Genomic DNA, 25545 nt, shown 5'->3' on the forward strand with positions numbered 1-25545 from the left:
CAAGTCTCATTTAGTAACCATGGTAAAAAAAAATGGAAGGTTAAAATTCACATTTTTATCATTCAGAGAAAATTTTATTAGTAAACAGAATTAAAACTGCAATTTAAGTTACTTTAGATAATAAGAGTAGATGAAAATATTTTCAACGGAGAGGCTTAAAAAGCCACCATCAGAAAGGAGCTTCTTCTTAGTTACCTCAGCATCAAGGACACCCTTAGGATATGAAGTAAAAAGGAGAAACACAACTCATGTGGAAACATCAACTTTTTTCCGTACAATGGATTTAAGAGTTCTATAGTGTTTGGCAGAAGAAATGTAGAAATAATGTATAAATGTCATACCACAAAAATTTTAAAAATCATATAAAGAATCTGAATTTGCTACTTGAATAATTGAAGTTTAAGAATACTCTGTAATTTAGGAAAAAAACAATAACTGGGCTACACCAGCATGGCACCTATACCCATCTGAAACTGCAGTTCCAGGTGATCCCATGACCGTTTCTGACCTCCATGGGCCACAGGAATGCATACATGATGGCACAACACTTCTACATATAAATAAAAATAAATAAATAACTTTTTAAAAAATCTTTTAAAACAATCTAGTGGCATTTTGATTGCAAGCTTTTCAGCACATTGATTAGTCTCTTATCAGAACTGATTTGGACCAAAGGAGTAATTGTGGGATAAACATTCATCACAAATTTCTGAACAGTCTGGATGACTGGGTCGTACATCCATAACAGGAATGAGGTAGATGAAATGATGAAGTCCACCCAGTACAGGACCACAAATAAAACCACCAGCAGCAAGATGGTCTGGGTGGCCTTTTTCTCAGGGGATGCTCTAAGGTGGCTGATGCTATGAAGATGCTTGCATTGCCTCTGATGTCTGAACAAGATAATCACCATGTATGTGCTTGTGGTCAGCATGACTCCTACAAGAAACACATCTCTGGAGGTTGTCACTGTTAAAAGAAATCCTCTGATGATGTAGTTCATGGGGAGGAGTGAGCAGGATTTAGTGACCTTCATCTGGTTGTTCCCACTCATATTGGTATAAGCACCAATATAGAATATCAGGTTACTACTGAAAGATAAATTAAAAAACCAAATATAGAAGAAAGCATGGATCGTGTATAGTTTTAGTTTTTGTTTAAATTTTGCCAACAAGGAGGTGCTAGGGCTGATAGTGACAGCCTGGAACACACTCAGGAGGCAGGTGAAGCAGATAGAGAGGCCTCTCATCACCCTGTGTATGTAGAAAGTTATTTTACATTTGAAGTCATTCTCAGCCTTCAGTGTCTCAAATATGTCTTTAAGCCAAATATCCCCTCCAGTGAGAACCATCATTACATGAATTAAAGTAAGTTGACATAACATCAGGTCCACAGGCTTAGGTCTATGACCTAGGATAACAAAATTATAGAGTAAAAAGAGAGACATATTGGCGATGACTCCAAGCCCAGCTTGGGAATAAAGGACAATCTTGAATGAAGTCATAGGTGTGAAGTATATTCATCTTAAGAGCATAATGCAAGAATATTTTTTATGTCTGCAAAAACAGAGTATATGTCAAACTTTAATTCACTGGAGAGTATATCTATATCATCCTATTATTTTCTTAATTTCTTAATAATTATTTATTAATCTGTCTCTTTAACTTTTGATGTTCAAAAAAAAACTTTTGATGTTCCAAACTGGTCATCACAACATACACACACACACATGCACACACACACACAATGCAGACCTTGTGTGCCTGTATTTCACCTGAGTCTCCTGCCTATTGATTTAAATTCTCTCATTTTATAGCTAACACCTAAAATGTTAGAGATGTCCACAAAATATTAATCACATTTGTGCAACTGAACAAAACTACATTAGTCTGAGGTGGAGGAGAAATCAGGAAAATAATCAAAAAATGAGGGGAGTCAATATCATGCTCTAGAATATACTATATCTATTTTGCAATTATCCATGTTTTGTCTCATGTTTCTAGTGGAATCACAGTGATAATTTATGGTAATCTCACTATTTTAATGAGAAAATGTCTACTTCAGTTCATTACTTAATGTTTTTAATCTATGAAATTTTACATGCTCAGAATCTGGACCTAAGGAAATAGATACTGTTGGAGACCATTAGTGTACTTTCCAAACCTATTAATTTTATGCCCATTAATTTTAAATGGATCTAGATGGTTTCCAGGTCAGTTTGTATTGTCTTTAAACAACTTTGTGATCTCCAGTTCAGGATTAATGAGCTAATTTCCAGCTATAAAGACAAACTATTTTTCTTTACTCTTTTGAGATAAATGACAGAAAGTAAGTCATTAACAGTATGATTCCTCATGGATCTTTTTCAGGCACCCATATTTTAATTTTACTTAGCTGCATCCTTCCTCTGTGTTTATGTCCTGCAACCTTACCTAAGAACCTACTCATTTTCCCTATCTGGCTAATTGTATCCTGCTACTGACTTTTCCCCGCCTTCTTCTGTATTTAGCTCCCTTCTCCCGTACCAAGGATCCCAGTCATTCCCTTTTCTCTGATCAGATACTTGTACCCTGCTATTCCCTTCTCTATTGCTCCCACCACAATTATTAGCCTAGCCATTGTCCTTTTTTTTTCCTTCCCTGGCTTCTATAGTTACTACAAGCTACATAGTCACATCTGAAGATGTGAAGAGAGAACATGTGACATTAAGACAAGTACTATTTTCCACACATTATGACAAACATGAACTTGCTGAAGATGACCATATAGTGACGCCTTTTGGAAATTTCTGTTTAAAAAAGGATTCGTTCCCATGCAGTAGAAAACAGGGTCCCCAATGTTTTAATATATCACCAGCACCAGACATTTTTACAGTTTCACTCAACAGTCTTAGCTTTGCTGTTTACGTAAGTCATTGGGCCCAGTTACCAGGATCAATTTACTTTTGAATTAACTTAATTCAGTACTTTAAATCAGCTTTGTGATAAAAAAAATAGAAAATTAATATATTGACTCATATTGTGTGAGAAAAAGAGGGCCCAATTTTATTTTCAAGTTCACATGTATATTCCACAAATATGGATGCACATATGCATGTATGTATAAAAATAATGAAGCAGTGGTAGAGACCAGCCTATAAAATCTGCATGAATATGTAACATGAAAAATCCCACATTTTATGTTTACATGGTTTATGCTCCTAAAAATCTTAATCTAGTAAAGGAATGGATTCACCCCATTTTTCAGGGCTGAACATCTGGATCTCTCACTAACAAACATTTAGGTAACTGCACGGTGGTGTTCCGTCTTTTAAAGCCTCCAACATGTGGGCCGGGGTGGTGGATTGGTGTCTTCCCCTATCCAGATTCATCTGTCCAGAAAGAAAACACTTTTAACTCTTGCAAATGTCCTGGATTAGATTTCCACCAATGTCATGGTAGCTCATAATCATCTGTGTCTGATGCTGGGGGATCTATTGCCATTTCTGACATGGCACAGCAGTGGCACAGACATACATGCAAGCAAAACACTCATATATATGAAATAAAATAAATAGGTCTTAAACAAATGAATAAAAGCTCTGTAATAATCCGCAATTCAAGCCTCAGTCTCCAAACTGAAATGCACAAACCATACCTTTATAATTATTCTTATGAATTATACATCTACAATTTATTAATATGGCATATGTAATATTTTTAATATAAAGCGATAATAACAAGATAAAAGATAGTAATCTGAAATGGGTTTTTTCTTTTTTCACGAGTATATTCTTCAATCTCTCTACTTCATATCCATTGCTTTGCCATACAGAAAACGATACATCTTCTAATTAATCAAATGTCTCTGAGGTTCACTGAAGCTGAGACTGGACCAGAAAAAAACCATAGCTACCATGGCAAAGTTAACATTGAATGCACTGAGAAAGACCAGTTGCTTTATTTAAAAAACTTCAGTGCTGTGAGCTTTCACATTCATTTAAATTGTAATTTTAACTGTAAGTACTGAAACCCAAAGTGATTTCAGGAACATGCACAGTAGTTGAGAAGCCATCACTATTAAATTGACTCAGAATAAAGACTAAGCTGTGTGCAGTCCGCTGTCTGAAGAGACCTGCAACACTAGAGACCAAGAGCTGCTTTGTGCATAGCTCTATGTTCTCCTGATAAAAATCATGTTACCCCATCATTATCATAGTATTTAATTTTAGAAGTGTTTTGTTTTATGAGCTTATGGTCATCTTTGCCTTCGGCTTTGTGGAGATTTAGTAATCTAAGAAGCATACAAGTGTACTAGATGAAAAGTATCATTTTCATTTTATGTTTTACCATATTTAGTGAATAATAACCTAAAAGCAGTACAACTGCTCAGAGAACATAAAGTGAGTGTGTGACTTTCAGGAGACAAGATGCATGGTGCTTTCGGATGTGTTGTCCACCGTCAGCAACATTAATACGTCTTCAGGGATCTCAGGTAATGAAGACCTTAACCACCCAAGCAAGTTCCAAGAAACCTTTATTAAATAGACAATGACAGCAGGACTAAATACTGATGACTATTAACAAGGTATTAATTCATAGCTATTACCTGATACTCTTAAGTAACTTAAATGTATGAATTGTTCTTCAGAAATAGATTTAATGCAGCTGTAACTGGAGGCACACAGGTGCTGACTAGAATATCCAAATCTCACACTTAGGAGCCAGCCCCCCTGAGATAGAGCAGCAGCAGCAGCAGCAGGAGTGTCACTGTGAGACTGTGGGGAAGCAACCATACCCTGAGCTTTGTCACAAGTTGCATGGTGTGAGTTTGGGAAGTACGAAGATGTTTACTGAAAAACTGGTGTGTGTGTGTGTGTGTGTGTGTGTGTGTGTGTGTGTGTGTGTGTGTGTGTGTTTGTGTGCAGTGTTTGCTAGGGCTACTAACATGAATACCTCTACATCATTTGAGTGAAAAACTAAGAGTTATATAAAATGTTTTATGTGATAAAATGAACTTTAAGGAAAATGCGGAATGTGTCCTCTATTTTCCAACTGACATGATTAGATCTGTAGGTCCAGCCTACTGCACAAGTGCAGGTTTAATGCAAGTTACTCAAAATAAACTGAAATTCTGTAATGCTTGAAAGCATAAATTCATGTTTCTATCATTTGGTTTTTGTATTGTTGATTTCATGGGGCTATTAACTTAATGACATTAACTGGTGTCATACTGTTCTATTTGTTTAAAGACAATTTCATAATTCTACATTATGTTTTTCCCAGTTGAAATTTTTTTGGTGTGTGTGTGTGTGTGTGTGTGTGTGTGTGTGTGTGTGTGTAAGAGTAAGAGACATGGGGAGTTCAACATTTAATTAAGACTGACTTCAATCAAACTCAGGATGCTCATGCCTTAGTCTTGAAAGTGCTGGGATCACAGGTGTGTGCCACCACACCTGCCTTTATTCTTCCATTTTAATCTTAAATACATTAGTAAATAATATCTGAGCAAAATTAAAATTAAAATATTCATTACTTAAATTTAAATTACTTGGAATTTCTTTGTGAAGGCATATTTTAATGACCAATTGTATTTTCTAACTGTTGTAGGAAACATTCAGGATATTGGCTTTAAATAATTTTATACTATTTGAGAAATGAAAATATTTTCCTCATAGCTAATGAAAAGCTTATTCAATATTATATTGGTACAAGGCTAAATTTAGAAAACATGAAATATTGAAACTGAATTTATTTTAATGAAAAAACTCAAGTACCTGAAAATTATACAGTTTACATTTTATAAGGATAATCTTTTAATAGATTTAATAAATAATGAAGACTTCCAAATGATTTTGGAATCCCTACAGAAATATACTTTATTAGAAATTGTTGCAATAGAATAAGTAATTCTATCTAAAATTTCATTAAAAACTAATTAGAAAATGTTAACAATATCTTTTACTGGGCCGTGAGTTAAAAGCTTAAGAATTGCTATGTATATGCAAAATAAACAAAATAGAAAGTTAATGATACACTATAAATTATTTAATACTAGTTGTCTTGGGCTACAGATGCTTATTTTCATTGGGAGTTATTTATAAGTTATTATTGGTCTTATACAGAGAGAAAACTAGGTTGGACTCAGGAATGTCTCTCTTTTCTTTCTCTTTCTTTCATAGATAAGGAGATAGGCACTGAAAAGAAAGAAAGAGAGATATAGAAAAATAGAGGAATGATAGAAAAAAAGTAGATTATTGAATCTACTCCTCCACTCAAGGCCTTAATTGTTACTCACAAATAAGGTTTTTTTAACTCATTGGCATAGAATTTTGTATATTGATGCAAAATAAGTGTAATTTTAATACATTGGTATATAATTAAAACCTAAGATTATTTTTCACACACATTATCTATGTATATAGAATATATATATTCTAATATGAGGTGTTATACTCATCCAACTCTGTTATAATACAAGGCTTATTTCTAATACCTTGAAAGTGGTACTGTAGGCTATTTAGGATAATTAAGTAACACAAGCTAATTGTTAGTTTAACAAATCATGGTCATGTCAAATACTAGTCTAATTTTATCACAAGGATATATATCCTAGGTCTAACAGATAGATATGATTTTATAAATATATAAGGTAAAATAGTTTTAAAAGGTCTTCAAAAGCCTCAGAGACCTACAGAATATGGCATTTAAAGCTTTTTTTAAATTATTCTGACAAAAAGACAAGTTAACTCCTGGCAACACGCAGGCTACATCAAAGCAGACGATGAGCATCAAAGAGACTCCTTATGGAGATGGCTTCAAATGTAGCAAACAAGCCACTGGGGAAAATGTCCTCATTTGTGCTACAGACAGAATTTTGCCTAAAAAATGGGCAAGCCTTGGTCCAGGAAGAGTCTATGGCCAAACTCTGCCAAGACAGGGTAAGCAAGTACTCAGTAGTTCCAGTCCCACAGGTATGCCTGTCAGCTATATTGGGCCAGAAGACTGAAGATTATGTTCCAATGTTATAGAGAGTTTTGGGTGAATGTTCAGCCAGTAAACTGTCTCTGTCCTTTTTTCATTTTGGAAGCTGTTAACCTGCACTTCTGGTTCACTCAAGTAATTAATTTTTATTCCTTCTCAAGTCTATGATGAGGTTAAAGACCAGATAGTTTAGTCTTACAAATAAGCTTAGTTGGTTAGGGGTTAAGATGTTTTTCAATCTAGATACATGTTTTAAGTTAATAGAGATGAGATATGATAGACACTGATTTTCATTCAGAATTTTAGACTCAACAAGATAGGAAAGATGTTTACTTCAAGTTTGCCAAATACTAGTAACCAAATCACTATTAATGTAGCATTTATATAATTCCTGATTGTTTCATGGTTCTTCCTGCTGTTTGTAGTTTATTTTATTTATGTGCAATAATATAAATGTATATGGTAAAAAAAGAAACGTAATAAAAATGAAAAAAATATTGCATCTAGAGATACTCTTTACATACATATGAATGTGCATTCATTGTAAAAGATGATGGTTTCATTAATTTTCATTCAATAGATAACACCATTGATCATCTTCATCCTATTGGCCTGTCCTGTCTCTATATCAACCACTCTGTTAGGCCTCTCTTTCCAATAAACCCCCTCCTAGTGTAACATATATAATCAGAGATAATATTAAGTGAAATATATGTTCTTTTATCAATTGTTACACTGCTATCTTTATGTCTACAAGCATCTGTTGTATGCTTAGTATACAGTATAGCTTGAAAGTCATATACCACACATATAATTCTCTAATCCTTTGTTACAGAATATCTAGCTACATTCTGCTACCTGCTTACAGCTCTCACTGTTAATAAAAAGAAACACTCACCTGGCTGGTCCTTTGAAATCATTCATGTAGAATGAGGCTCTAAAATATAAGGTATAAGGAAGATGTGCCATCAACTTATCTCCCTGTAGACCTATAATTATCATGTCATCTGGAGAACGCAGTTCTGACTTTGTGGTTGTTACAAACTGGTACCATCAAATGGTAAAGTGTACTTCCCAAATGCCATAACAGTGGTGTAGGAACAGCTGAGATCTGCATTACCCATGAGTTATTCTCCCTAGGCCATATCTTTTTGTGTGTGTCCTAACTCTTCCTTGCCCTCCTTACAAAATAACAATAATGATATACCATTTCAAAGAAGTAGAAAAAGTTTTAGATTCCCAAAAGGATCCATCCTGCTTCCACAGTATTTGTGGTAGCCTCCACGCTTACTTGACAGTCCTTCAGTGTCTCGTTCTTTGGCTAAAAGAAAGTGTCACCTGCTCCAAACACACTTGAGGAAAGTAATCTTTCTTACAGAAGTGAGGTAGTGTAACTGTATTATCAACAGAAATCAGGCCGTGGGGATGAGGTTGTAGCTCAGTTGATAGAGTGCATGCCTAGAACGTATTGTGTATGTGGGACACCATGGGGAGAATAAATCAAACTTTCAAATTATAGGTACAGGTGAGAGCAAATAATCCCAAGCCAATGAGAAATTCAACACTTTCAATAAGATTAGAGCAGAAAAATTCCCCAAACTAAATAAAGACTTACTCATGCAAAATACAAGAAGCACACAGAACACAGCAAATACGAGAGCAGAAACAAACTTTACATGCTTCTCACAGTTAAGACACTAAGGATACATAATGACAAAAAAAAAGTGGACTAAAAGCTCTAAGAGAAAAACAATCCACAACAAAACAAAACAATTACATGGAAAAGTGAGTTTCCCTAATTCCAAGGAAACAGTGGAGTAGGAACAGCAGATTTCTCAAGATAAACTTTTAAAGATAGAAGAGCCTAAAGCAATACATCTCAAGTCCTAAATGACGGCCACTCTAAAATAATAAACCAAGCAACACCAGTGCTGTGGTTAAAGGAAGAACAATTTTCCAGAACATAGACAGCCTAACAGTGTTTACGTTAAACAAGCCAAACCTAAGGCAACACAGGAAGCATTATTTTGTGCTGAAGATAGGAATAAGCATTGCGGAGAGATTGTGGAAAATATGGTGCCATATAAATCCCTATATTAAGACAGAAAATACCATTGAGATCACGACACCAACAATAGTCACTACCTTAGAGTAAAAGGATGGACAAAAGTGATCCAATCAAATAGAAGGAGGAAGAAAGCAGGAGTCACTACCCTAACACGTGACAAAATAGACTTAAATAAAACACATTAGATGAGATAAAGAGGAGCACTTAATTGTAATCACAGAACAGTGAACGAAGAAGACATTACTTCTTTAAATATCTATTCACCAAGCTCTAGAACACCAATTTCATTTTTTTAAAAATTTTTTACTCCTGGATTAAAAGACACAGATTAACATCAATCCATAATTAGTAGGTGATTTCATTACCCAACATTCTCCAATAGACAGGTTATCTGGATAAAAATAAACAAAACATCAGATAAATAGATAACATGATACACCAAATGGACTTAACAGATATCTGCAGAATAGCCTCACCAAACACCAAAGAATATATATTTTACTCTGCAGCACATAGAAACTTTTCTAAAACTGACCATATCCTGAAATGCAAATCAAATCATCACAAGTCACAAAGTTTCAAATCACTCCTTGTATCCAGTTTGACCACACTCAATAAAACTAAAATTAATAACAAACAAATCTCTAGTAAATACAGAAACTCATGGAGAGTAAGCATCGAGTTATAGAATGAAGAGAGGGTCAAAGAAGAAACCAATGGAGAAACAAAAATGTCCTGGAACTATTTGAAATTGAAAATAATAAGACAAGGGGAAGGGTAACAATCAAGATGTAATATGCACAAATTAATAAAAAATGGTTAAAAAAGAAAACAATTTAAGCTGTCAGTCTGACTACAGCATCATGAAATGGCAAACTAGTTTAGCTTCAAGCATTCACAAAAATGCTTCATTAGGAGTCAACCTTAGCTGGGTGTGGTGGTGCACACCTTTAATCCTAGCACTGGGGAAGGGGAGCAGGAGGACCTCTGCCACTCTGGTCTAGGTAACAAATCTAAAGCCAGCCAGGGCTACATAGTGAGACCTTGTATCAAAATAACCAGAAGCAAAACAAACAAGAAGTCAACCTAACTCCCAACAATTCTCATCCTGCAGAAGACATGTCTCTACATGAGATGCTGGTAGGACAAGAAGCTATTTAATGGCTATTGCTTTCTAGAGTTCTCAGGATAATGTCAATTAGTTTTTTTTTAAAGTGAGTCATTTAGGAGGCTTAGTGGTTAAGAACTCTTGCTACTTTCATAGAAGCCCTGGGTTTTGTCCCCAGAGCCCATTCACAACCATCTGTACCTACAGTTCTAGGGCATCCAATGCCCTCTTCTGACCTCTGTGGACATTACACACAGGTGGTTCACTTACACACATGCAGGAGAAATAATTATATATAAATATGCATAAATGTGTAAATCTCTTTTTAAAAAATCAAATTTTCTAAAGTTATAGCAACTATCTAGGCCTCTTATAGAAAAAAAAATACTTGTTGTTAAGAGCCTAAATGAAAGATCATCTCAAACTATTAAAGTGCACAAGTACTAAAAAAAAAAGAAAGAAAGAAAAGAAAAGAATAAGAAATCTTTGGGATACATTGAAAGCAATCCTATGAGGGAAATTTATAGCTCCAACTACCTATGTTAAATATCAGAAAAAAAACAAAACAAATAAATGTCATAATTATACAATTCAAAAATACAATACAATTGAAGCAAACCATATGTACCCCAGTTGACAGAAAGAAATAATAGTAAAAGCAGAAGCCAACAAAGCAGCAACAAATAAGACAATATAAAGAATCAGCAAATGTTACTGAGAAATGCTTGGCACAATGAACAGAGAGAAATGAAGAGAGAACCCATATTAACAGAATCAGAAATGAACAATGAAACATTCCAAAAGACACTGAATAAAGTCAGAATATTATAAGAGAATATTTTTAAAACATGTAGTCCATTAAGTAGGAAAACCTAAAAAGCCTTTGTGTTTCTCTAGATTCTGCCAAATCACAAAATTAAACCAAGAAGTCAACAACCTAAGCAGACCAATAACAAATGAGGAGACTGAAATAATAATAAAAAGCCTTTCAGCTAAGAAAAGTGCAGACCCTGAAGGGCTCACAGCAGAGTTCTTCCAGACTTCAAAGAAAGTCTAGAGTCAAAGATATCACACCGTTTTTGTTTGTTTCAATCATTTTTCCTCTCCTTTTCATTTTAAAAACCTTTTTATAATTCACTTCACATCTGCTACATATGTGAAGGAGACCTAGGTCCAGATCATGTAAGATCTTTGGGTTGTGTGTGGTTCAGTCTCTGTGAGCCCCTGTGAGCCCAGCTTAGTTTACTCTGTAGGTCTTGTGGTGTCCTTGACACCTCTGGCTCCATCTATTCTCCCTCCCACTTTTCTACAATCTTGGCCTGCTGTTTGGCTGATTGTCTCTGCATCCGTCTCCATCAGCTGATTAAGGAAGCCTTTTTGTATTATTCTTGTGTCCAACCACTTCACGGAAGTTGGTTATCAGTTGTAGAAGATTCCTGGTAGAGTTTTGGGGGTCAATTATGTATATTATATCATCTACAAATACAGACACTTTGTCTTTTTCTTTTCCAGTCATTTTTCTTTTGCTGTAGCTAGAACATCAAGTACTACTATCTTAAATAAATCTGAAGAGAATAGACAACCTTGTCTTACTCTTTTTTTACTGTAATTGCTTTAAATTTTTCACTATTTAAGTTTATTTTGGCTACAGACTCATTGTAAATTGCCTTTATTGAGTTTAGGTATGTTCTTTTTTTCATAATCCCTCCAAGACTTTTATCATGAAAGGGTGTTAGATATTGTTGAAGGCTTTTCCTGAAATTAATGAGATGATCATGGGCTTTTTCATTCAGTTTGTTTATATGGTGAATAATATTTACTGATTTTTGTATGTTGAACCATCCCTGCATCTCTGGGATGAAGCCTATTTGATCATGGTGGATGATCTTTTTGATATGTTCTTGGATTCGGTTTCTGACTATTTTGTTGATTGACATTGCCTATGTGGTCATAAAGGAAATTAGTCTGCAATTCAATTACTTTGTTGAGTCTTTGTGTGGTTTGTGTATCAGGGTGACTTCAGCCTAATAAAATGAATTTGGCCACTTCTTCTGTTTTTTATTTTGTGGCATGATTTATGGAGTATTAGTGTTAACTCTCCTTTCATAGTCTGCATTTTTGTAGCACAAGTATCACTGTTATTTGAATGCATGCCCTTTAACTGGACTTATGTAAAATATTCTTTGTAAGAGCAAGATGCTTGTACCTGTTTAAGAAAAAGAATATTCACAGATAATCACAAAGAGATATTCCAAACAGTAAAATAAATGTGTAGATTAAATAGAGTTACCATTCTTTAGGATTATTTATTTTGGAATTTGTTGAACACTTGAAATCTTAGTACAATTGCTTCTTAGTACAGTGTGCTATCAAGTTCCACATAAAAAAACATCTTTACGCTCTAAATGAGATTCATAATACTGATTCCAGGGAAGAGGTAAAAAATTAAGTGGGTACAGCATCTGTTTTGATTCTTCTAGACTGTGAGCAATTAATGCAGGCTAGTTTCAGAGTGACAGTATAGTGACGGTGTATTTAAAGCAGAGGGCTGTATTTTATTTCTTAAGTTCTTAGTGTTCCTGGTGGCTGGGGCCTATCCTATCTATGTCTCTGTGAACTTTGTTGGTTCTACATGAAGTATGGAATATGTCAACAAGAGTAGCATTACATCTGGTGTTTGTTAGCTGAATACATGAGACAGATCCTGAAGCATGAATAACAAACATGCTGTTATAAGGACTTCTCACTGTTTCAGTGCCTCAGATCAGTGGGGCATAAAATTTTGAAAATAACTTCTTACATAAAGCCAATATATAAAATTGGATATGGTGGCTTGGAAAGATAACCTAAAATCCACATGGAGAAAAATGCTTTAATAAATTGTGTCACATCCGTTTAAAAAAAAAATGTCTGGTAGAATTCTGCACTAAAAACCCTCTGGCCCTGATCTTGTTTTTTAATGGCTGCTTCTATTTCCTAGGGTTATATGTCTATTTAAATTATTTATGTTATCTTGATTTAACTTTTTTAAGTGGCATCTATTGAAAATATTGTGAATGTCCTTTACATTTTCTAATTTTTTAGACTACATGTTTTTAATATATGACTTGTTGGATTTTCATTAATTTATTTATTTAATCACTTTGCAAGCAGACTGAAGTCTCTACCTCATCTCCTTCAAGTCCCACCTTCACACTCATCTCCCACTTCCTCATATCCTTCTCCTCAGAGAAAAAAGAGGTCTTTCATGAGTAGCAACCCACCCTGGCACTTCAAGTTGACACAAGACTAAACACATCTTTGCCAAGAAAAGGGGCAAAGCTAGGGAAAAGGGATCCAAATGCAGGCATCAGAGAAAAGATAGCCCCTCCTCCAATTGCTAGGGTAAACCAAGCGGCACATCTGCTACATATGTGTAGGGGGCTTAAGTCAGCCCATCCATTTTTTTTTTACTGTGGAGTAAGTCTCTGTGAGATGCCATGGGCTCTGGTTAATTTACTCTGTTGATTTTATTGCAATGTCCTTGACCCCTCCAGTTCCTTCTATTCTCCTTCCCACTCTTCCACAAGATTCCCCAATCTCAGACCATTGTTTGTCCGTGGGTCTCTTCAACTGTTTCCATCAGTTGCTTGATGAAGCTTTTCAAAAGACAGTTAAGCTAAGCTCTATCTGCAATCATATCAGAGTATCATTAATAGGATTAGAGGTTGGCTCTCTCTCCCATGGTGTTGGTCTCAAGGTGGGTCAGTCACAGGTTGACCATTCCCTTAATCTGTGTTCCATCTTTATCCCTACACATCCTGTAGGCAGGACAAATTTGGGGCCAAAGGTTTCATGGGTGGTTTGGTGCCTCCTCCTTCCCGCTGGATGTGCCACCTGGCTATAAGAGCTGGCAAGTTCAGGCTTCATATTCCCAGTTGCTAGGAGTCTCAGCTTGGGTGATCCTCCCATAGACTCCTGGGAGCTTCACATGTCCCAGAAACCTCCCCTCACCAATTTCTATTTTCTTTCCTAGACTCTCCCCTTTCCCACAAGTGGACCCCACCTGCTCTCTTCCCCACCCTCTGTCCCACCTAGGTCACTCCTTCCATCTATTTCAGATGTCTAGTTTATTCTCCCTTCTGAGTGAGATTCTAGCATCCTCCCTTGGGGATTCTTTGTTACTTGGTATCTTTATGTCTGTAAATTGTGGTTTTCTTGTAATTTATGGATAATATCCACTAATAATTAAATACATACAACGTCTGTCTTTCTGGGTCTGGGTTACCTCACTCTGGATGTTATTTTCTAATTCCATCCATGTACCTACAAATTGTGTGATACATTTGTTTTTAATAGCTGAGTAGTATTCCATTTTGTAAATGTACCACTTTCTGTTTTAACCATTCTTTGTTTGAGGGACGTGTAGGTTGTTTCCACTTTCTACTCCAGTAGTGTAATACGTTGGCATGGGATAATTGTAAACCTGATGATTCTTTGAATTTCCTCAATGTTTGTTCTAATGCTCACCTTTTCATTTCTGATTTTCTTAATTATGATATTCTCTGGTTATTTTTAGTAAGTTTGAATAAGGATTTATCTATCTTGTTGATTTTCTCAAAGAACCAACCTTTTGTTTCATTCTTTCTTTCTATTGTTCTCTCTTTTTAAAATTTTATCTCAGATCTCAGTTTGATTTTTTTCCTGATGTCTATTCCTCTTGGGTGTGTTGCTTCTTTTTATTTAAGAGGTTTCATGTGCTCTTAAGTTTCTAGTATGAAACCTTCAATTTTTATCAGGCCTTTAATGCCTTGATCTTTCCTCTTAGCACTGCTTCCATTTTGTTTCATGAGTATAGATATTGTTTTTGTTTTCTTTTGGTTTTGGTTTGATTTTGGGGGGTTTTGGTGTGTGTGTGTGTGTGTGTGTGTGTGTGTGTGTGTGTTGTCCGTGTGTGTTTTATGTTATATATTCATTTTCACTGAATAATTTAAAGGAAGCCATTAATTTCCTTTTTTTATAACTTCTGTCATGACCCAGTAGCCATTCAGTAGGGAGTTGTTTGGTCTCCATGAGTTTGTAGACTTTTTGTTGTTGCTGATATTATTGATATCCAGCTTTAATCCATGTGGTCTGAGAGAATGCAGGGGGTCTTTTCTTTTTTATTTCTTTCCTTCTTTTTTGGTAACTATTGAGACTTGCTTTGTGACTGAGTATGTGGTCAGTTGTGGAGAAAGTTCCTTGGGTGCTGAGAAGAATGTATATTCTTTTGGTTTTTGGGTGAAATGTTTTCTAAATACCTGTTAGGACCATTTGGTTCATAACTTCTGTTAGCTCTATATATTTCTCTGTTTAGCGTTTTTTTATTACCTATACATTGGTAAGAGTTAGTTATTGAAGTATTCCCAGTATAAAAGTGCGAGCATCAATGTGTGATTTAAGCTTTTGTAGTGTTTCCTTTACAAACATCAGAGCCCTTGCATTTGGAGCATAGATTTTAAAAATGAAATATCAAGGTCTGTAAATAATTGTGTTATAATTTCAATGGGAATTGAATTGAATTGAATCTGTACATTGCTTTTTGTAAGATGGCCATTTTTATGCGTTAATGCTATGCATCTATGAGTATGGGCAACCTCTCAATCTTCTACTATCTTTCTTCAAAAACTTGAACTTCTTGTCATGAAAGTGTTCCTTTCCTTAGAGTTATACTAGGTGTTTTCTATTATTTGTGCATATTGTGAAGGTGTTGTTTACATAGCATGTTTCTAAGCCTGTTTATCACTCTTATAAAGAAGGGCAATTGATATTCTTTTAGTTAATTTTGTGTCTAGCTACTTTGCTGAAGGTATTTATCAGCTGTAGGAGGTCTCTGGTAAAATTTTGGGGGTTACTTATGTATACAATTATATCATCTCTGAATAGTAATACTTTAACTACTTCCTTTCCAATGTGTATCCCATTAATCTCCGTTAGTTGTCTTATTGCTCTAGCTAGAACTTAGAGTACTATATTGAAGATATATGGAGAGAGTAGACAACTTTGTCTTATTCCCTATTTTAGTGAAATTGTTTAAGTTTCTCTCCTTTTAATTTGATGGTGACTATTGGCTTGCTGTATATTGGTTTTATTATGTTTAGGTATGTACTTTGTATCCCTGATCTCTCCAACTTTTATCATGAAGGATTGTTGGATTTTGTCAAAGTCTTTTCAGCATCTAATAAAATGATCATGTGCTTTTTTTTTCTTTCAGTTTGTTTATATGGTGGGTTACATTGATGCGTTTTCATTTGTTGAACCGTGCCTACATCCTTGAGATGAAGCCTAATTGACCATGGCAGATGAAGTTTTAGATGTATTTTTTGGTTCAGTTTGTGAGTATGTAAATGAGTATTTTTGCATCAATGTTCATGAAGTAGACTGGTCTGAAATTCAGTATTTTTTATTATTCTTTTGTGGTTTATGTGTCAGGGTGTGTGTGGTCTCATAGAATGAACCTGGCAATGTTCCTTCTCTTTCTTTTGTTTACATACACATTCATGATGTACAGTATGGTTTTTTTGTGTAGTAAGATGCAAGTTCTCATACAAAGAAATACAACAGAAACATAAAAGGAGAAGCCAAATATATTTGCAAATATAAGATTGTAAGATAAAAACAAAACAAAACAAAAAAGCAAAGCAGAATGTCCTGATTCAATGTTCTCAAAGAACCTTCAAAGATTCAATTGAGTTTGGATTGTGCTAGGAAGTGCACAGGGCCTATCCTTAGGATTGTTTTGTTTACTCAGTGAGACTTCCTTGGAAAAAACTAATTTTTTACTTGCAAGTGGCTATCAGTTTGAGAAAGCTTCTGGGTTAGGGATGGGTCCTTGTGTCCACTTCTCTTTTCAGCTCAGGGATCCTGTCTGGTACAGGTTTATGCCTTATGTGTGCTGCCTTAGCCTCTCCAATTACATGTGTGTCAGTGGTGTGTATTAGGCCTTGTTTCCTTGGTATCCTCCATCCCCTCTGGGTTTTACATTCTTTCCCCTCCTCTTTCACAGAGTTTCATGAGCCCTGAATGAAGGGATTTGATGGAGGCATTCCATTTACAGCTGAATGTTTCAAGGTCTCTCACTCTGCATACTGTTTTTGGTGGGTCTCTGTATTTACTCCCACTTGCTGCTGGAGGAAGCTTCTCTATATATGGCTGAGCAAGGACAGATTTATGAGAATAACAGAATGTTATCAGGAGACCTTTTATAGCTATTTTCCTTTAGCAGAACACAAGTATTTTATTTTCCCATAGTTCCCTGGCCTATCTCATCTCAGGTTCTTGGCCACCTAAGCAGCACCATTTCTGAGTTCCATCTCATGGAGTGGCCCTTAAATCAAATAAGATATTGATTTGTTATTCCCAAAATATTTGTGGCACTATTGCACCAGCATATCTTGCAGGCAGGTTGCCCTTATACATGGAAAAGTTTCTAGGTTGGTGTTTTCCTTTATCCTTTGGTAGTGTGTAAAGTACTATGAAAACTAGTCAGTATTTTATTGAACCATAAATGTTCAATGGGAACAGATACTTATTCTTTGAGTTAAATGTGATGTGTAGGTGTTGCCTCAGCATTAGGGTCTTACTGTCATTTGATGGAGAGCAAAAAATAGCCTTGGGATTGCCCAGGGTGGTTTCATGGTTTTCATGGTGTTTTTTCATCCAATTACTCAATGATGTAATCCATTCTCAGTTCTCGAAGGTTCATTTGATGTTAAGTGATGCTCAGTTGGGACTCTGTCATTGGCAATTTCAATATATATAATATTATGTGTCATACATATTTATATGAATATATATTATATGATATATTATATGTATTTATATGCAATATATTTACATATATATGAAATATTTAGAAAGCTTCTACAATATTGTTTCCATACTCCTTCTGAATTATTCATTAGTTTTAACTGTCTCCTCTTCCATTCACTTTCTTGCCCCTCTTCCTTCCCTTGCATTGTTTAAATTACCTATGCCAACCAACTCCCAGTCTTTCCATAACTATCTATTTTATTACTTCTTTGTAAGGAGATTCATCCCTACCACCTAGGCCCTTACACATTACATAACTTTGTGGTTATATCAAGTGTGATTTTCACATAAATGACTTAACCACTGGAAACCACATATAAGTGAATCAATATTATGTTTTTCTTTCTGTTCTGACTTACCTCACTCCAGATTTTTACTCTGGTTTCATCCAATTTTTCTGTGAATCTCGTGATTTCAATACTTTTGATAGGTGAGTAATATCCCATTGTGAAAATATACCATATTTTCCTTATTAATATGATGATGGGAAAAGAAGCCTTGAGGGAGGATCCAAGATGGCAGTGAGCAGTGTGGACCGTGTTTGGAAGCTCCAATAAGCAATTCAGGAAATTACACAGAATTCTGAACCAGGAACAACAAGGTCCCCACTCCACTACAGCAGGAGTACTCCACAGTTTGAAAGAACCAAAATACAGAAAACCTGCATACCCCTGCACACAGGAAGAGTGTGGAGTCTCTTGGACCAGAGCGGCGGCGGCGGAGGAGGAGGGGGCAGTGGTGGCAGAGGTTTGCAGATGGGAACCCTCCAGCACAAGTGATTGACATGGTAACTGTTGGGAATTGCTTCAGGAGAGGGAACTCAGTGCAAGATTTGGGCCCCGCAACCCTAGCTGAACTTGGCACGTGGTTTGGGCCCCGTGACCTAAGCTCAACTTGGCACACCGCTCATGCCCAGAGACCCAAACTGGACTCTGAGTGTGGTTTAGCTACTGAGACCCAAACAGAGCTCAGCATGCAGTTTGGGCACAGAGTTCCTAGCTGAGCTTGGCGAGGAGTTCTGTCCCTGAGACTCTAGCTGAGCTCGACATGCAGTTTGGGTCCAAAGTCCCTGGCTGAGCTCAGTTCGTGGTGTGGGCCCAGAGAACCTAGCTAGACTGGGTGCACACTTTGGGTCCAGAGACTCTAGCTGAGCTTGGTGTGCAGTCCCGGCTATGAGACTTCGGCTGGACTCAGTGCACAGACCAGGGCCCAGAGTCCCTGGCTGAATTCGTCACACGGTTTAGGCCCAGAGTCTCTAGGTGAGCTTGGCACACAGTTCAGCCCCTGAGACTCTAGCTGAGTTCGGGGTGTGGTTTAGGCCCAGAGGCCTTGGCTGAATGGAGGGGTGCAATTTGGGCCCAGAGTCCCTAGCTGAACTCAGCAGGCAGTTTGGGCCCACAGAACCTAGCTGGACTTAGCAGGCAGTTTGCACGCAGAGACTCTAGCTGGGCTTGGAGCATGGTCCCAGTCTTGAAACTTTGGCTGGACTCAGTGTGCAGATTGGGACCAGAGTATCTGGCTGAATTTGTCGTGCTGTTTGGGTTCAGAGTCCCTGGCTGAGTTCAGTGCAGAGTCCCAATCCTGAGACTGCTGAATTTGGTGGGTGGTTTGGGCCCAGAGATTCTAGCTGAGCTCAGCGCTCAGTTTGGGCCCAGAGTCCCTGGCTGAACTTGGCAGATGGTGCAGGCTCTGAGACTCTGGCTGAGCTCGGTGTGCGGTTGGGTCCAGAGACCCTAGCTGAGCTTGGTGGGCAGTTTGGTCCCAGAGACTCTAGCTTAGTTTGGCATGCGGTCTGGGCCCCAAGACTCTAGCTGAACTTGGCAAGCTAAGTGTGCAGTTTGGGCCTGAGACCCTGGTTGGACTCAGCGCTAACTGGACTAAGTGCATGAATAATGCCCAGAGGCCTGTTTGGGTCCAGAGACCCATTTGGGTCCAGAGACGCAAACTGGACTAAGTGTGTGAGGTTTAGGCCCTGTGACACTAACCTAGACTCTGCGAGTGGTCTGGGTCCCGAAACAATACCAGGAACAACAAACCAGTGGAGCATTAAAGTTCCACGACTAAGGAAATCTTGGGGAGACAGGGAGTAGAGTGGCCAGTAGAACCCCTCCGCCTGACCTGCTTCAGTCCCTGGATAGCTCCAGTGTTACAAGGGGACCCAAAAGGCTGTGGACACTTTGGCCTCACCCAACGCACATTCAGAGACCCAGGACAATTACAGAACCCACAGTACAGGGAAGCTGGGGATCACTGACTGTGAGAGACCCAAACTACAGGGTTAGACTCCTGCCATCCAGACCAGTGAAGCATCAGAGCTTCTAGCCTAGGGAAATCATGAGAAAACAGGTGAACTATCTCCAAGCTCCTTCCACCCAACTCGAGAAGCTATCTGCCAAAAACAGAGATGACAAGATGCCTAAACAACAGCAGCGATCCCAAAGAAAACAACCCAGAGAACTCACACAATGGAAAGACAAGAATATGACCTCAACTCCTTAGTAATGAGAATGACAATGGAGGAAACAAATGAAATTATTAATCAAATGCAGGAAGATGCAGCCAAACAGGTGGAAGACATGAAAGAGGCCTGTAGAGAGGCACTGGGAAAAATTCAGGAAATTACAAACAACCAGATGAAGGAAATCAATAAAACACTTCAATCTCTGCTGGCCTATAAAAAGTCAATGGAAGAAACTCAGGAATACACAAACATTCAGATGAAAGAAATCAGTAAAACAGTTGAAGATCTGAAGATGAAAATTGATTCAATTATAAACACACAGATAGAAAAAAGGGGAACATGAGAGCTCAGAGAGGAAGGCAAGCAACACAAAGGTGAGTCTTTCTAAAAGAATCCAAGAGATGGAGGAACGAATCTCAAGTCTAGAAGATACAAATGTAGATCTTGAAGCAACCATTAAAGAAAATGTTAAATCTGGAAAATTCCTGAAACAAAACATCCAAGAAATTAAGGATAACATGAAAAGAAGAAATCTGAGAATAATAAGCATTGAGAGAAGAGAAGATGCTAGACTCCAAGGCCCAGAAAATATTCTCAACAAAATCATAGAAGAAAACTTCCTCAATCTGAAGAAAGAGATGCCTATAAACATACAAGAGGCATACAGAACATATATATATATATATATATATATATATATATATATATATCAAGAAATTAAACACCACCAAAACATGTAATCCAATTGAGAAATGGGGCTTGGAACTAAACAGAGAATACTCAACAGAGGAATATCAAATGGCTGAGAAACACTTAAAGAAATGCTCAACCTCCTTAGTCATCAGGGAAATGCAAATCAAAACAACCCTGAGATTCCATCCTACACTCATCAGAATGGCAAAGATCAAAAACTCAAGTGACACCACATCCTGGTGAGGATGTGGAGAGAGAGAAACACTCCCTCATTGCTGGTGGGAATGCAAACTAGTACAGTCACTTTGGAAATCTATCTGGAGCTATCTCAGAAAAATGGGAATAGGGCTTCTTCAAGACCCAGCTATTCCACTCCTTGAAATATACCCAGAAGATGCTCCAGCACACAACAAGAACATTTGCTAATCGATGTTCATAGCAGCTTGATTCATATTAGCCAGAACCAGGAAACAACCTAAGTGTCCCTCAGTAGTAGAATGTATAAAGAAACTGTGGTACATTTACACTATGGAATACTACTCAGCTATTAAAAACAAGGAATTCCCAAAATTTGTGGACAAATGAATCGAGCTAGAAATGATCATAATGAGTGAGTTAAGCCAGAAGCAGAAAGACTCAAATGGTTTATACTCACTTATATCTGGACACTAGCCCAAGGGGCATGTCCATTGAATGTCTTCACTTATCAGGAAAGTGGGACAGAGGGGAGGACATCCTATTGGGACTCTAGGTGAGAGAAGCATGGGAGAATGGGGAAATAGAAGGATCCAGAGGGTCCTAGAAACCTACAAGAAAAACATTATGATGAGCAGATCTGGGCCCAGGAGTCCTGCTCAAACTAAGGCATACATGGAGTTAACTTCGAACCCCTAACCAGATCTACCCAATGGATAGGGCATTCTTCATTGTTGAGTGGAGAGTGGGATATGACTTTCACACGAACTCTGGTTGCCCATATTAGACCACATCCCCTGGAGGGGGAGGCTTGGTAGCACTCAGAACAAGGATAGCAGGCTACCAAGAAGAGACTTGATACCCTATGAGCATATATAGGGGGAAGAAGTCCCCCTCGTCACAGTCATAGGGAACAGGAGTAAGGGGAAAATAGGAGAAAGGGAGGAATGGGAGGATACAAGGCATGGGATAAGAATTGAGATGTAATGTGAATAAATTAATAAAATATATTTTAAAAGGACTTCTAGAAGATGAATGTCTTTTCAAAAGAAAGGCATAAAAAGTCACTATCAACAAGGAGTCCTGTCGAATAACCTTAGCATGAAGGAAACCTTTATGACACAAAGTACAATAAAGAAAAAGAATTCATTTTTATTATTAAGTTTTATGTATACATCTATATTATTTCACTTACATAAAACAAACTATATACAGCAAAAGAACCAGAGAACATTCAGGAATTACATTTATATTACATTCATAGTGTTTTGGCTGTTTATATTTGACAACCTTGAAGAAAACATATTCCTATCTTGGTGAGTCTAAAATTCTGAATGAAACTAATATCTATCACATCTCATCTCTATCAACTTAAAACATCTATCCAGACCTAAAGACATCTCAATCCCAAAACAATTAGGCTCAATTGTATGACTCAACTATTAGGCCTTCAACCCCATCAGAGACTTGAGAAGGAGTAAAATTAATTACCTGAGAAAACAGGAAGTGCAAGTTAGCAGCTTCCTAATTTAATAATAATATAAAAATGACCAAGACAGTTTGCTTACTGAATAGTCACCCATAGCTCTCTAAAACGTTGGAGCATCATCATCAGCCTTCTGGTCCAGTATATCTGACAGATATATTTGTGAGACAGAAACCATTCAGGACTTGCTTACCCTGTCTTAGCAGAGCTTGACCCTTGACACTGTCTTCATCCAAGCTGCCTTTTTTAGGCAGCATTCTGTCTGTGGTAGAAATGAGAACATTTTGCCCAGTGACTTGTTTGCAACATTTGAATCACTCTCCATAAGGAGGTTCTTTGATGCTCATCATCTTCTTTCAGGTAGGCTGGGTGTTGCCAGGAGTTAGCCTGTCTTGTTGTCAAAGAATCATTAAAACAATGTAAACATCTTTAAATGCCATATTCTCTAGATCTCTGAGGTCTTTGAAGACTTTAACTAACTATTTTACCTCATCCATCCATAGAATCATATCTATCTGATATATCTAGAATGTATATTCCTGTGGTATAAATAGTAATTGAAATGACCATGATTTGATCAATTGACAATTAACTTGTCTAACTTACTTATCCTAAACAGCCTGTAGTATCATTTTCAAAGTATTGGAGGTGTATTCTACTTCAGTGGTATGGGTACAATACCTCACTATATATATATAATGTGAGTGAAGAACAATCTTAAATTTGAATTCTAAACCAAGGAATTGATATTAAACTTATTTTGTATCAACATGTAAACACAATCACAACTTGTGGACAATGAACTTAAGAACTTATAGCACTAGGCATCAGAAATGTCAAATGACTGTACATGTGTACTACCACAGTTTTATTTAAATTGTATGAAAATATTAATTTGCTACTTGAACTATTAAAGTTTAATAAAAATCCACATTTTAGAAAAAATTAATTGACATTACACCAGAATGACTCCTTATAACCAAATGTCAGTTGAGTTCCAGGGTATCCCAGGACCCCTTCTGAGCTCTGTGGACACCAGGAATGCTCAGATGCATATATAAACTCACATATATAAATTTAAAAATCAATGTATTTTAAAGAACATAAATATATCTTTTAAAAAATCTGGTAGTGCTTTGACTGTATATTTTTCAGCACATTGATTATTCTGCTATCAGAACTGATTTGTACCAAAGGAGTTATTGTGGGATAAACATTCATCACAAACTTCTGAACAGTCAGGGTGACTGTGTCATACATCCATAACAGGACTGAGGTGGATGAGATGATGAAATCCACCCAGTACATGACCACAAAGGAAACCACCAGCACCAAGATGGTCTGGGTGGCCCTTTTCTCAGGGGATGCTCTCAGGTGGCTGATGTTATGAAGATGCTTGCACCGCCTCTGATGTCTGAACAAGATAATCACCATGTATGTGCTTGTGATCAGCATGATTCCTACAAGAAATACATCCCTGGAGGTTGTCACTGTTAAAATCAGTCCCTCAGTGATGTAGTTCATGGGGAAAAGTGCACAGTATTTAGTGACCTTCATCTGGCTGGTCTCACTCATGTTGGTATATGCACCAACATAGAAGATCCGGTTACTAGTGAATGACAAATTGAAAGACCAAATACATAAGAAAACATAAATCATGTGTTTTTTAAGTTTATGTTTAAATTTTGCCAACAAAGAGGTACTGGGACTGATGGTGACAGCCTGGAACACACTCAGGAGGCAAGTGGTGCAGATAGAGAGGCCTCTCATCACCCTGCTTGTATAAAAAGTTGCCTTACACTTTAAGTCATTCTCAATGTTCAGTGACTCAAATATGTCTACAAGCCAAATGTCCCCTCCAGCAAGGATCATCATTATGTGAATGAAGGTCAGTTGCCAGGAAATGAGGTCTGTGGGCTTAGGTTTCTGACAAACAGTTATGAAACTATAGAAAAAAAAGAGAACTATATTGGCTACCATTCCAAGCCCAGTTTGGAAGTAAATGATATTTTGTAATGAGGACATAAGAAGAAAATGAATTCATTTTAAGAGCTGAGAAGCATATTTCATATATCTGAAAAAAATAATAGAGTGCACATCAAAGTTATGATTCACTGATCAATATATATATATATATATATATATATATATATATATATATATATATAACATTTATCTATTTATTCTTGATTAATCTGTCTATCTCTTGTTGTTCCATACTGTACTTCATAGGCTATATTTCTATATACCTTCTATGTGGCTACCTGGATAAATACAGGCATTCACAGTTGCATATATACAGAAAGCACACTGTTTGCCTGTATTGGACCTGAGACTTCTTTTTTTTTTTTTTTTTGTATTTTTGTTTGTTTGGTTGGTTTTTGGTTTTTCAAGACAGGGTTTCTCAGTGTCTATGTTTTCTAGCCCAGAGAGCACCCCACGGTCTGGAACACAAGTGGATCTGACCTCAAGGCACCTGACCAATCCACAGAAAGTTCCCAGGTCTACCCAGCCTGGAACAGCCTCTAAGGACTAGCCTAATGCCTGGCAGGGCTCACAGCGTCTGAGCTCTTTGTCTTAAACTGAACTATAAGCTTAAAAAAACACCAGTGTCTAGGACTTATAGCCTACAAGAGACCCCACAGTCTAGAACACAAGTGCACCTGACCTCAGGTCACCTGGCCAAGCCAAGGAAAGTTACATAACAAGGTTCTTGGGTTCACACAGACACAGGCATAGGGA

General features: G+C 37.0%; 2 protein-coding genes across 2 annotated transcripts in view; both read right to left on the reverse strand.

The window, feature by feature from the left end:
• LOC311600536 (vomeronasal type-1 receptor 48-like) overlaps positions 1-25545 on the reverse strand; it is a gene marked incomplete at both ends in the record, with an annotated part of 120925 nt that overhangs the window by 77734 nt on the left and 17646 nt on the right. The gene's annotated exons all lie outside the window — the stretch shown is intronic.
• LOC311599040 (uncharacterized protein) lies at positions 605-24828 on the reverse strand (the record flags this gene model as incomplete). Its single annotated transcript, XM_084784723.1, has 3 exons — positions 605-1518; positions 18638-18772; positions 23925-24828. The coding sequence occupies 3 exons, from the start codon at positions 24826-24828 to the stop codon at positions 605-607; spliced, it is 1953 nt and encodes a 650-aa protein (XP_084640849.1).

Source organism: Acomys minous, assembly GCF_964271855.1.
Source record: "Acomys minous genome assembly, chromosome: 6".
NCBI classification, from domain to species: domain Eukaryota; kingdom Metazoa; phylum Chordata; class Mammalia; order Rodentia; family Muridae; genus Acomys; species Acomys minous.